This window comes from Saccostrea cucullata, unplaced genomic scaffold, assembly GCF_032062105.1.
Source record: "Saccostrea cucullata isolate Sc308-1 unplaced genomic scaffold, CSIRO_AGI_Scuc_v1 ctg999, whole genome shotgun sequence".
Taxonomy (NCBI): domain Eukaryota; kingdom Metazoa; phylum Mollusca; class Bivalvia; order Ostreida; family Ostreidae; genus Saccostrea; species Saccostrea cuccullata.
This window is the reverse complement of record NW_026933174.1, coordinates 454249-468892: the sequence shown is the minus strand read 5'-3', so window position 1 is coordinate 468892 and position 14644 is coordinate 454249. Positions and strand designations below refer to the sequence as shown.

At 31.5% G+C, this 14644-nt stretch overlaps 1 protein-coding gene and 1 long non-coding RNA gene across 3 annotated transcripts; one reads left to right on the top strand and one right to left on the bottom strand.

Annotated features, from left to right (window-relative positions):
• Window positions 1-670: 670 nt before the first annotated feature.
• LOC134237487 (uncharacterized) lies at window positions 671-3830 on the bottom strand. 2 transcript variants are annotated; one of them, XR_009985836.1, is made up of 4 exons: window positions 3772-3830; window positions 3396-3642; window positions 916-1025; window positions 671-689 (listed from the first exon to the last, which is right to left on the bottom strand). It is a non-coding gene; the product is annotated as an uncharacterized LOC134237487 (long non-coding RNA). The 2 variants fall into 2 exon arrangements; XR_009985835.1 differs by lacking the exon at window positions 671-689 and having other exon boundaries at window positions 861-1025.
• Window positions 3831-7376: 3546 nt separating this feature from the next.
• LOC134237474 (uncharacterized) lies at window positions 7377-12360 on the top strand. Its single transcript, XM_062719563.1, has 5 exons — window positions 7377-7472; window positions 8723-8954; window positions 9643-9720; window positions 10200-10436; window positions 12112-12360. Exons 1-5 carry the CDS (start codon window positions 7380-7382, stop codon window positions 12354-12356), a joined length of 885 nt encoding a protein of 294 aa, XP_062575547.1. The 5' UTR covers window positions 7377-7379; the 3' UTR covers window positions 12357-12360.
• Window positions 12361-14644: the final 2284 nt, after the last annotated feature.

Here is a 14644-nt window from a genome sequence, read left to right as displayed (position 1 = left end):
GCGTGTTAAGAATATAAACCTTTAAATTTTGTTTACATGGCAAACTTGCAATAATTTTTTTTAATCTTATGCTAATAGACATGGATTAAGAAAATCAAAGTTAGTTTACTTGGTTTGAATGATAATTTGAGCTAGTTCTCACCATATTCACAAGCCTATTGTGACTGATTGGCTAAGCATCTACATCCATATCCACCAACTTGTCTAAGTTATCAAACGCCATCGCTGTGGGGATCATCTCAGGCACAATGCAGCAACTATAAAATAATTAAAATAAGAGCTGAAAATGATCATAACATGCATTAAAATATATAATTAATTACATGTATACATCATACTCTATAAATGTTATCTTGAACAAAGGAACGTACAGGTAAAATTCTTTACATCGGTTCGATCCCAAACGAGGAAATTCGAGTTAAAATCCATGATCTTAAATTATTACAAAATTGAAATAGTGCACTAACGATTTCACCGTCGGGCAGTTTATGTGTGGTGTCCAGACTAATGAACAGTAGCAGAAGCGTTCTTCATTTAAGGACACATAAAATACTGTACAATATTGTACCTACCGGGACTTAAAATGTCTTTATCTTCTTCCATCCAAAGCTAATCATGATTCCCCTGTTCTAGACACCCTCTTTCCAACTTTCCTTCTGAGCAACATCAACATGGCATAGCTATTCCACCTAAAAATTAAATAGAAATCATTGGTAATATAATGATCATCAATAGGTCCTCAAGTGCAGAACTTAGTTATAAATAGAAAGAATTTCATTGGTTATCCTTCCCATTGTTATTGAAATAAGTTCAAATAACCTCTACCTGAAGTGGAGGTTGGCTCCAAAGGGCAGTAACTCAATCTCATTATTGAAGGGGTAATTCCTATAATGAAAGATAACTCTCACTTCATACCTTCTATAGTCTTTTTCTCAAAATGTAGTAAATAATCTTCAACTCTGATCTCTCTCTGTTAACTGAAACTCCCAGTCATTCTTCCAGTCTTTATCATCCCAGTACACAACCTAAAATATTGTTTGTTTAGAGATTATAAACCTGTTCTTATCAGCTCCTTAGTTTATTAAACAAGTATACAATGTAAAATATAATTCATAGATATTCATATAATTTAGAAGTATGGCGGATACAGTTATAAATATTTTAAGTTAAATAGATATTACATATATTTCAAATGAACATTTAGGCAATACACCTTACACCAAAAACATTAACATAAACAATGTATGAACATTTTAAAACATGCACAAGACATAAACATACTACCATTAATAATTAGACAGTTATGAATGCATCATATGAAGAAGAAAAAAAGATTGACTGATGTATGTTCAAATTGTTCAAATAGTAAATTGAAAGAAAATGAAATCTTGTGACTTTTTACACCTTGAAAGAATTCAATAATATCCATTTTTACAATTCTAATGAATTATTTTACATTCAACCTTTTCAGTCGTTGAAATTTTTTGACTTATTTCCACAATTCCTAGTATTTTTGATAATAAAAGCAGACTTTACTTTAATAAATGAGTAATATGTTTCTCTTGTTAGACAATGGATATTTTCTTAAATTCTGAATTGACTTCTAAAAGTTCCCTTTTTTAAGTCATCTATGTACATATATGTACTTCAGTCTTCTATCTTTTTGTGTGTTATATTGTGCATTGTGTGTGAACATTTTATTATCATCAGCTTCTTTTCTGGGACTGCTGAACCAGTGACAACCAATTTTGGCATATACCGATAGCATCTGTGGGTAAAGGGAAACAGTCAAATATTGTGAATTTCATGCCCACTCCCCGCAGCTTATGGGATGGGAGCAAAACCATCAGAATTAATGCAATCTTTAAATAATCTTCTTCTTTATGGTTGGACAACAGTCAAACTTTTGGCACTAATGTAATAATTACAGAGCCCTTTAGCAAAATTAAGTGTCAAATGGACAGGGATTCTGGAGGAAGTGTGGAGCTTTAGGTAGTCATCATACAATAAAAATGCATTATTTCTTGGAAAATCTTTTTCTTTGCCCATGAGCTGTATTTTACATATTTACTTTTATAGATCCTTTACATTGTTGTATTGTACTGTTTTATTATTCTCGGCTGATCACTATGGCCATTTGACATCTTGTAAATTTATTTAGAGGATATGCTTTAAAAAATTGTTATTAAGTGTCATGCAATTTTGTGAAACAGTGTAAAATTATCATTATTGAAGATAAAACAATTGTATGCAAAATTTCTTTCCCTACCAAGTCATTTGCCTGCAAACTGGACAAATATTAGACTTGTGTTCTGTATATCTTGGTCTGTTTCCTCAGGCCCAGCAGTCTCTTATAGATTGATCTCTGATTTTTTTCAACCAAACTTTGGCAATTAATGATCCTGGATGGATTCCATCGGCCAAAAGGGAATAAAATTTGTAAATTTCCTGAGTTTTGATGTTTTCTTTGTTCCTGATTTTGTTTTGGAGGTTTTGTGTAGATCTACAGAAAATGCTGGTGAATGGGTTTTAAGATTAGTGTTGATTTCCTTTATTTTGTTGTTTAATTTAAAAAGTTGTTCTTCTAGTTCCTTATCTTGTTCTTCAAAAATTTGTGGGTTTGGGTGTCCTTTCTTTATATTCCAGGCTTTTATTGAATAAGGTGGTACTTCTAAGATGGTGACTTTCGAGCCTGGATATTTATTCATAATGTTAATTATCTCATAAAATTTTGTTTGTATATTTTCTACGACTTCATTTTTATTTTGGTTTAGACTACTGTACTTATTGTTTCTACTGGTCAAATTGCAGGTACCTAACCAGACATAAAGCCACACATTTCCATATTTCCTGATTTTGTTATCTATGTTTGTTTTGAGCCACTCGGTACTGTCCTCAATCTTCGCGCCACTTTTAGAAAACCAAATAATGTCTACCTTGGTCGTTATTGCTCTTTCGAGCCATTTTCCCTTACTATCAGAGAGGACAACAGGCTGGTATATTTTTTTTCCAGATGGTTCTGGTGCGGGAAGGTTTAAATATTTCAAAAGTTTTGACTCAGTCATGATGATGATATGTAGTTGTCAGAGGAAGGTAGAAAGCAAGATGGTGGATGAAGTCACGGAAGGATTATATATAAATGTGCACAAAAGTGATTGTTAACAGAATTTTTACCATAAATGCTGTGCAAAATGAAACGCAAACAAAACAAAAATGAAGATTGACACACACAAAAAACAAAGACAATAAACTAAATATAAAAGATGAAGAAAATGAACTAAAAATAAAAGACAAAGACAGTGAACAGAAGATAATAAAAAAAAATGAAATAAAAATATGATATGTATATATAATATAAAATGAGTTAATATTTTCTTCATAAAAAATGTATTTACCTTTTATGGAAATTTCAGTCACTGTATCACTGTAATTTCAGTTTGCAAAATCCAATATTTGTTCAAGGGTTATTAAGGTCAAGGTATTCACAATGGTATACAGTATAGCGCGGAGTCCCACACTGACTGAGTGTGACTACCTTGACCTCTTGTCCTGCACAAATATTGGAAAGCAAGATGGCAGATGACGTCACAGAAGGATAGGGTGTTTAAGAAGCTGCGTAGCAGTGGTCAAATCTAGTTGTGTCTGAGGAAATATATAATTATATGTATATTTAGAAAATAATAACTTTCACAATGCTGACATTAAACTGATGTCATTTAACAGTAATATAAGTAGAACAATAATGTTTTACAATTTGTGTAAGTGCATTACCTCTGATAAATAGAAATCCCTCTTTTATGTCTGTGTTAATCTCTCTTTCAGTCAAATCAAAAACGTCACTTTGTTTTCTTTCTTTATCACTCCAGTATAGCACCTGTAATGCAAAATGTGAAAATAAGTGTCTGTTCTTATCCTGCTTTTCAGTTATATTAATATATTTTTTTTGCCATGAAACATACCAAATATCTAATATTGAAGATTTAACATTTCTATTCAAAAATGATTGTAATTTTTTTTAAATAGTCTTAAATTCATTAAAACTTTTCACAATACAGACACAAACAATTCGACAAAAACCAAAAAAAAAATAAAATAAAACACATGCAGTTAAAAGGTGCACAGAAGTATTTTATGTTTGCAAATCCTTTATAAAAATATGGATTTGAAAACATTGATTTCAACATGCACTTTAATTGAAATGTCTTGTAACATCGTATTATTATTAATTTTTATGTATAATTGTATCATATGTAGACACTGATTTTTTCTGAAACAAACTATAACAAGGGCAGATAATCTATTTACAGTATATTTGCTCTATTAACAGTACACCAGCGTTTTAAAAAAGAATGTGAAAAAGTGAGAACAATAATAATAATTTAATTACATCAATAATAAATAAAAGGTAATAAGCAATCATTCCATGCAACTTAATATTACTTAATCTAAACTTTATACAGACTAACATTAAAAATACTAATTCTCTCATATGTTGACAAGGCATTGTGTTACTTGAATTTTTTTTACTTTTAACCAATATTATCGCCATTTCAAGAATATATTATCAATACAAATGCTAAACAAAACGATCTTTATTCTTGAATTGCAATGTCAGACAATTAAATCACACTTAGAGCCAATAAATTACTTACCTCAACCCTCGGATGAGACTGTCGTCTATCACAAACGTGAAAACATGGATCCCGTGCCTTCCGGTTAGTTACTATATTTAGATAAGATGGCGTCAGGTGGAATAGCTACATGGCATTCGATATTTTTGAATTTCAGCGTGTTGTTTTAATTAATTGTTCATCGCGCCCGACTTCGATCCCGATGTTATTGTACTATTATTCGACAGTTAAAAAATTCTAAGTAATTTTCCACAGTTTTCCAGCGCAGAAAATGGCTAAGTTTCTCATTTTATCATTTTTTCCAAAGAAATCCACTACTTTCCAACCCAAAAAATGTCTAAGTCCAATTTTTTTTTCAAATTCCAAAATATTCCAAAAACTTCCAGACACACTTTTCGAGTTTGGTATAGAAATGATTGGAATTCCATGGAATTCCAAAACTTTTCCAAACCCTTTGGAAAATCTACATTAGGGCTCTTCATGCATTTCTCTTGAACTTAACAAATGTCATAGGCGTTATTTTTATACCGTATCAAAAAATCAGATTTTTTCCTAAAACGATTTTAACAATAAAAATATTGCTTATTGCGATCTTAATGCTTGCAAGAGCTTGACAAATACTGCATGCATTAAATGATCCAATAATATTTGATTATCTATAACGTATTAATGTTAATCACATCATGATTAAATGACCATTTAAGTTATTTGTTCTTTTTTTAAAATGTTTGCTACATGTACTTTGATACGTCGGAATAATTCACATTCCTTCACAATCAAAGGTAAAATATGTAGGACTGTTGGATAAAACAGGAAGTCCTATGTAAGTAACTGAATGACTGATTGATTGATTGAATGTTGCTTTCATCAATTTTTCAGTCATACGAGGGTTGTTCAAAAAGTTCGTGGACAATGACGTTTTTGTTAAAATAAATGGTTCTATATGCATCTATTGTATATTAAAATATTTCTCATGAAAAAAGAAGTCAGAATGACTTAATTTTTATTAATGAAACGTAATATTTTTGTAAAAATCGGTGTCTTTGAAGATCGCAGATTGTGCGCACGGACCAGTCTGACGTTACGCTAATTTCATTATAGCGTCAAACATTTGGATTTTGACTTAACACACATGCTCATGGACACACACTATATTTCTTTTTTAAGGTGCAACGCACTTCGAAGTGCTAGCAATAATCTTTAAGTTAGGTATAATTTATTTAGATTTTTAAAATTCAAAACAATGCACACAAATTTACGAGCGTAATCTAAATTAACAGTTTGTATACCCAAACTGAATAGCCCAGTCCGACGCTGCGCTAGATTTATAACAACGTCATGAATAGAAATCTCCATTTACAGTTAATTACATGTGTTTTTAAATTCTTGTAGTGTCTTCGAATTTGTACACACTGTTGAAAAATCGTATATACGAATCCCAAATCGATACATTCAATATATTTCAATAATTTTGAGATGTTTTAACAAATATTTTGCCTTTTACATCGTTTCAACCGTTATAAAACTAAATTTTTTGACCGGACGCTGCCCCTTGCCGACAGACGACGTCACTTTTTCTGTTAAGTTTTGACACGTACTTGCTAAGGTTTTCTTTGTGTATTTTCGTTGGCTATATAGTAAGCGATATTTAAGATATCATAAAAGGATAATAACCTCTTTATTTGTGTTACATAAAATTTTTATTTATTTTTGACTTGTTTTACAACGAAAATAATCATTTTAATCCGAACTCTTTATATCAGAGATTACATCATTTTAACATTGGTCCGTGCACACTATTCGCGACCTCTAAAGACCCCGATTTTTACAAAAATATTACGTTCCATCAATAAAAACTAAATCATTCTGACTTGTTTTTTCATTAGAAATATTTTGATATACAACAAATTTGTATAGAACCATTTATTTTCACAAAAACGTCAATGTCCACGATCTGTTTGGACAACTCTCGTACATGTTGTAAAGAGAGGTTACATATACAGGAGAAGGGCTTCAATCTTGAACTATTCTCGGCACTCATAGCCATTGAGCAATGGGGAATCTTTATATTGCCAACACTTGCCTTGACACGGAACCTCAGTTCTTACGGTTTCATCCGATTAATCGTAAATAACACTTCTAGGTGGGTATCAAGAAATTTCAGATGTAGACATCAGCTAAAAGATGTATTCTTTTCAAAAGAATAAAATTGACAGTGACTAACTCAATGAATATCAAAGATCAATGAATCTCAATACAGGCCTGTATAGCAGAGAAAAGAAATGTTCAGACCTCAAAATAAAGTCCCATGTGTAGGGGTGGGGGTGGGTAGTGTGGAGTTGGTGGTGGGTGTTAATTTTTTATAGTTTTTTTTTCAAATTCTGGAATATAATATATATATAATATAAATAGCATGTGACTGATTTATGTCAACATGCAAGTTATATTTTTACACACAAAATATTTAATTATGTCAACATTCAAGTCTATAAGTTTCAGATCAACATGCATATCTTGTTAACATAATTATCTTACATTTTGACATAAATAAGTTGCATGTTGACATAATTACCTTGCATCTTGCATCAACGATGTCAGATAAGAGAGTAAGTTAGTACGTTTGCCCAATTTTAAATTATATTTTATTACAAGATTGGTAATTGCATGTCAACATAATAAACTTGTATCTTGACATATATATGTTGTTGCATGTGTACATAATTAATCTTTCATGTATTGGGCAGAAATATGCCACTTAACAAAACCTTTTCTGATATAATTCGTTTTCATATTTTTTTACGACAACAAAGAATTTGTCAATGGAAAAACAAAGAAGTGCATGTAAAAACTCATTTTTTTAAGCTAGACGACAAAGCAAAAAATGTCATCCTTTATATCAAAATAATAAAACAGGAAAACTATGATCTTTTAAAGCCAAATGTTCGACATTACATATTTGTAGGTGAGACAAAGTATCTAGGAATGTTTGAGTATGATAAAGAGGGCTAACTGGAGTACTAATATCTTCATTCCAAAGCTTAAGACGATGAATCGTCACAAGTCACCACAAAATGTTTTATCAATACCTTTCTATTGTAAATAAATGAATATATTTAATATTATGAATATTTATTTACACGTGCAGAAAACAAGGATTTTTTTTTATTTTTTTGACAAGCTATTGGTTAAGCCAATTAATGAAAATAATAAGAATACGTATTAAATATATATTACACACACAAAAGATATTTTTTGTCATATCTTTGATATGCTTTAGAATTTAATGGAGCTGTGTTGTTTCTTTTTGTTTTTTTTTTTTTTTTGGGTGAGTGCAGTTATAAAGATTTGTAATTGATGTTAAACAAAAAGAAACAAAATAGCGGAAATACAGATCCATAAATGTGCTCTCTTTTAAATATTCAGTCAAAAAACAAATCCTACCGGTGTTAAATTACATTTAAATCTATCTTCTTCGTGTTTAACTAATTAGAACACAATGTGTGGGTTGATTCCAGATGTTTACCATATTTAAAAAAAAAATAATCATACCTTTGGCTGTAACAATATGTAGATGTAGATATATAAACATACTCGTACAACATGTGAGTTGTTCAAAAATTGTGTATTGTTAGCAATTGACAGGTAGGATTGTGAAAATAATAAAACATATAAAAATTAAGTTGTAAAACAGACTTTGCTTTGGATTTCTCATACTATTAGGTTCAATCATATACTAGCTTTGAATGAAAGACTTCAAAAACAAAGAAAAAGTTATGCAGAAAAAGAGTCAGCTAAAATGTCGTACATGCAATTGTTCTCGCGATCGGAATCAAGCACTGGTATTCAGCTGAATTTATTGACACTTTATTACTGTTCTTTCTTACCTATATAGTCTAGGCAGCTAGATAATTTTGTGCTACTGTTGTTTTATAGAACTGTTTGAAAGTGTATATTCTTTCATTCTGAAAGGAAAAATATAGTGTCGTTAAATAATGGTTTCTTAATAATTCTTGGATAATATCATTGATAAATATATGAAATTCAAATGTATATATATCACATTAAAATTAAGCTTACTGATTTTCTTTTAGATGTCGGCGTTTTATTTAGCCCTGGTTGTTTCTCTTTCATCGGCAAAAGGGGAGACACAGACCGGAAGTTGTAAAGACATGTTACAGGGTTATCTAACAGGACAACTGTCGTCTGCACTAGGAGCCTATCAGGTGGAATCTTTAAGGCGGGAATTCAAAAGTTTTACCGACGTCATTGAGGAATCGATGAAAAAGTTCAAGGAGGCAGTGAACGCTAGCATACAGGATGGTGGTATAATTTGATGCTATTATGAATACGTTTTGTGCTTATTCTTTAGAATTGTGAACCCTCCCCACTTTTCTTTCAAAAACGATGTTACGTCCCTGTAAAGATGGTAACTAATCCTTTAATAAACAAATACCGTGTGTAAAATGTATTGATTGGGTACATGCAAGAATACTAAATTTTATTTCCTTGCCCCTTTGATTAAGAACTCTGTAAAAATTTTGATAGTAACTTTGTTTGCAGATTTGTTTTTCTTTTCATAGGTGTGACCTATTTGATTTCATGTCTTTAATCCATTTAAAACAAATCCAAACTTTTTTTTTACTTTTTTTTTCAAATATAAATATCTTTCAAGGCAACATCTTGTTGTCATCCTATTTCAAATAACAACTATCCCCGTTAAGGACTTGTTCTTTAATTAAATATTTGACGAATGTATTGTTTAAAATACATGCCAATATGGCTATCTTTTACACTATATACTCTGTTAAAATTATTCATATATATTAATTATATATATTGCATTTGTGGACTCATTTAAAGTGGCTTTTTGTAATTCAAAAAATTTAAAAGTCTATAACTTTTTTTCAGGACATTTCACAATGCTGAATTTTTTACCTTATGCCGATCATTACAGTTTAAAATTATTCTTTCAAATAAATTAATATAAATATATAATTTGTTTCTGAAATAGGTGTAAGAAACAGAATGGTCGAGTACACAAGATGGGGAAAGAAGACATGTCCCTCTAACGCAGTCTTAGTTTATTCAGGTGAAAGAATATGTTTGGAAACTTCAATGTTTGAAACGGGACACATAGTGTTAGTAAATGAAAAGGGATATGGACATGGACATTAAGTGAACCTACCTTTTTAATTGGAATATTTGTTCTTTTTTAATCATTACTTGAATCAATGAACGAAGTAGACAAATATGAATTAGGAGCATATTTTCGTGATACTGAGGAATGAAAATATGGCGGGCAACCAGACCTCTCCGGATTTTTCTTCGAAAATAAAAGAAAAATCTTTCTTTCTAAACTTCTGATCTGGATTTTTTAACAAAATAATTTCAGAACACTTTCAATACTATTCAATATGCAAATAGATAATAAAAAAAACGATTTATGCATAATTTTATGTACAAAAAAAACAGAGGAGCTCAGTAAAAACAATGACACCTCCGCATATTCAGCAAAATAAATCTTTAAAGAAAACAAATAGAAATTATTTATGTAAAAACTCTTTACAGGATTCGTAGGAGGATCATATTATGATCATAAAGGGGCATCGGTAGATCCGCTTTGTTTACCAAGGGATCCAGAGTGGGGGATGTACGTGGATGGAAATGTTGCTGATAGAGCTTATGTGTATGGAGCAGAGTATGAAACATATGAGTTCAAAGGATATTTTTCTTCACTTGTTGAGCATGACGTCCCCTGTGCTGTGTGTCTTGTTAAAAATAGATCTGTTGTGAAAATATTTCCAGGTGAGGAAATATGTTGTAAATGTTACGCAAATGTACATTTAACTCGATTTACCGCTTGGAACAGTGATCAGAGCAATTACTCTAAAGTTGTGGTGAAGGGAGATGATCTTTACTTTCTGGTTTTTATTCCAGAGTGACGCGGATACCGGTTCTTCGGACAAACCGTATAAATCGAGGTCCCGTTTCGCAGTAGATGCTGGCACAAAAAGATCCCTCACCGCATATTGACCTTAAGTGCCGATCATAGATAAAAATTTGCCATCTGCAAAGCATGTCCTATGCTCGGCACTTACAGCCATTGAGCAGTGAGGGATCTTTTTCGTGCAAGCCACTTTTGCAAGACAGGACCCAGTTTTATACTGTCTCATCCGAATGACCTGTCTCCACGTCCTATAGTGGCATTCGAACCTTCGAAATAAGGATCAACTCCTCACTTTGCGACTCTATAGCAGACTCTCTTACCAGTACACCACGCCGGCGAGAACATCCATTTTTATTTTCTATCGAGTATCCTCACTTTCGACAGTTTCCGGTTTGACTTCTTTTGGTGATTTTGAACAAAAATTTGAATGGTTTACATCATTCATGACCTTCAGATCTATTGTTTGTCGATTACATTAACTTCTGGTTAAACCGGACCGGATTCAGATTTTTTTGTCATCAATTGCTTAATATCACTTACATGTATATCAGAGAGATTTCAATAATTAATCGCCATTTTTTGTTTCATGAATATTTAAACAAATGGCTAATCTTCTTTTACTTTTCTTATAGTCAGTGACACGGAAAATCGGATGAAAAACCCACACGTTGTTTTGCAAAAAGCGTTTCTTTTAATTAGTTTTCTTAATTTTTTTTCTTACCGATTTTGTGCAAGCAAATTCTTGGAAATGCATTGACGGATTTTTATTGAGATTTCAGATCAGATCTACCTACTGATTTAACATAAAATGAATAAGACTGTTTTACATTGATGACTTCACTTCCTGCTCGGATATTTCTGCGATAATTGTGATTTTTAAGGGTCACTATGTCTGGTTGTCCGAAATATCTGACATTTCCCAGGCTTTTTTTTTTACGGTTTTGCTAGTTTACTTGCCAGGAAAAAGTCAGAACCTGCACCATTTACAAAATTTGGAAATTTCAACGTCTCAATTTGGCAATGATTTGAATGATACATGTCATAGTTGACTTCCGAACGTATTTTCCTGTCGAGTATCGTTACTTTTGTTAAAACTGGAAGTAACCATAAATGAACTCTTTAGGCATATATTTACATAAACCAAATGGTTTTTTAACCCAAGACTTTCAACCCACAAGACCGTCGATTTAAGTCACTTCCGTTCAAACATGAAGTTATCTTAACCTGATTCATTTCACGAAAATTATCATAGAACTCAATTATACAAATTAAAATACTAAATATGGATTGAAGTCTTTTTTGGTCTGAAGGCCTTCTTTTAACGAATACATTATTTTCTTCACCCAAGTTACAAGCAGTACTTCTGATAATCAGACGGGATACCTACGAGTTGCTTTGCAACGAGATTTTCTCTACTCATCTTCTTATATAATTTATTTATTGCTCAATTGAATGTATTTTTTACTTTTTTGTTTTTAAATTTGATATTCTACTTATATGATTATTTTTAATAATAATTTTATTTAATTTAAGCGAGAAAAACCTGCTATGAAGGTTGGACACTCGAGTACCAGGGTTACCTAATGGCTAGTCAATATAACCATGCTGCTGGAACAACATACAAGTGTGTTGACAAGGATCCAGACACCCTGTCTGGCGGTCATTCTAATAAAAATGGCTACCTATTCTATTTTGTCGAAGGTCGATGTGGTTCATTGAAATGTCCTCCATATGTTGAGGGAAGAGAACTTGTGTGTGCCGTCTGTTCTAAAAAGTGAAAAATAAAACTAGTGTTATAAAGTATATGTAAGTCTTTTTTTAGTGATATTGCTTGTCAATTTGAATGAAATATCAAGATAACGAACAACACGCATTCTCAAAGGGTATTTAAACAATGCAAATCGGGAGTGGAGCAAACACAGCTAGAACTTTAAGAACTTCAGAGGTGGGATTAGATGCCATTGAAAAGTGCACGTGGGAATCACCCGCCGACCGGTCAAACCAGTAGGCTCATTATTATAACTGGAAAATAAGGGGGAAAAAGAAAATAATAGCCCGAAAACAAGCCTGAAAAATGTCAGTTGGCAGTTTACAAAATTATACACTGCATGTGCTTACTTAGCCAATAATATCGTCCATTAAACATGCGACATTATTATTTTAGATGAGACAATTAATATCCTCGTTTCATCAACTTGTATGTCAAAAGCGTGATTTTTTTCATAATTTTGTAACACAAGAACATGTTTTTGCATGTCAAATCGACTGAGAAAAAAATCTCATAAGAAAATTATTATGCACATTTAGATCTCCATATTAGTAAGAGAAGTTGACCACTGAAACGTTGAAGTCTTTACATTTATCATACAGCTTTCTTGTTAGGTAACATGCATCATCTTTTTCGTGTAATTTATCCCAATTTGAAACAGATGTAGTATGCTGTCTGAGGTGTATTTTGTTTCAAGCTCAAGCAAAGAATGCTTATAATCCTAATAATTTCAAAGTGATTTATAAATAAAACATTATATTTTCAATTATGAAAATATTTTTGTTCAATTTATTTGCGTAAAACATAGAAAAGATATAAGTAACATTTAAACATATCCGAGACTATCAAAATGATTTCCATAAACGACATAAATCAACCAAAAATTTTGATGTAATCTGTTTTAAAAGTTGTTAGAACACGTTTCTCACATTTACATGCTCGAGTTGAATGATGTCCACAAGATTGAGTTAAATATAAGTGGTGTGACCTTGACATAGACGAAACAACAAAACGGTAGATACAAATGATGGTTTTCCGGCACTTATATTGTGCAGTCTTTTCTTGCAGTTTAATTGTCATATCTTATGTCTGCTACAGATATCTTTAAAGAAATACATGATTATGACTCATTGTGTCCGTTAAAAGAGGCAGGCTAGATAACACTTGAAGTGCTAGCTATAGATAATAAATATATAGAAATTTTAATTCATTTCTATCGGTATAACAAAGTGAAATTAGAGACACACAAACAGAATCTAACCCCTTTATGAACTGCACAAAGCAGCCTTCCCTTTGCTAGAAAGGCTACTAGGAGATTGTAGTAGTAAACAGTTCTAGTGAATTATACTTAGGGCTTGTAGTTAGAAGTGCATGTGCTGACAACTTTTATCATAATTTATAACTTTATATGTATGGCGTCTATTATACCACTGTAATCCAATAAAGACTTATTATTAACCGTATATACAGAGATCCCATATCAAAATATAGTACTTGATATCCTGCTGCGACCTGCATACAGTGTTTATGTCTACAAACTTATTTATTCAAGTATTCGATACTCGGGACCATACCCCGAGTACAACCTATTCTTAAACCCAATGTAAAGTGTAGGATTATGACAAATAATTGGATGTAAAACCTCGTTTAAAGTGAGCATAACGTTAATTTCATGTTTGTTATAATGACTTACATGTAATAAGCAAACATAGCCTATCACTTGGTCGTATTTTGGCCGACTTGTCTCAAATAAAATAATAGATTGGCCCTCCGTTTTATTTTTAATTTGACTACGTACAGAATAATACAATGAGGCACAGGACTCAATGCTGGTGTGTTTGGTCAACAGGGGATGCTTATTCCTCCGCGGACCCGATCCCAACTAAAATTTCCAAGAGTCCGAGTTGATGCCCTTTTCACATATATTTAATAATTAATTTATTTATTTATTAATTTAACTGATTAAAGATTTTTTATATCAATCACTGTTTGATTCCTTTTATTAAACTAAACAGATACTTATGTCTTGCTTTTAATGCATTAATTATCCATTATGTCTTAACGAGAATTTATGGAATTATAGCAAGAGTTGCTACAGTATAGTTTTAACTTTTAAGTGCAATTTACTTTGCCGGTCTCATAATATACATTTTAAACGTACTGGGTTTCATTTTAATTCTTTCTTTTTCGTGTATTACTGTCAGGTTAAAAATAGATGTTCATCAAAGTCACACCATTTGATACACAATATAATTTATTTTATATTATATATTCATGTGCATTAACAAAAAATATTCT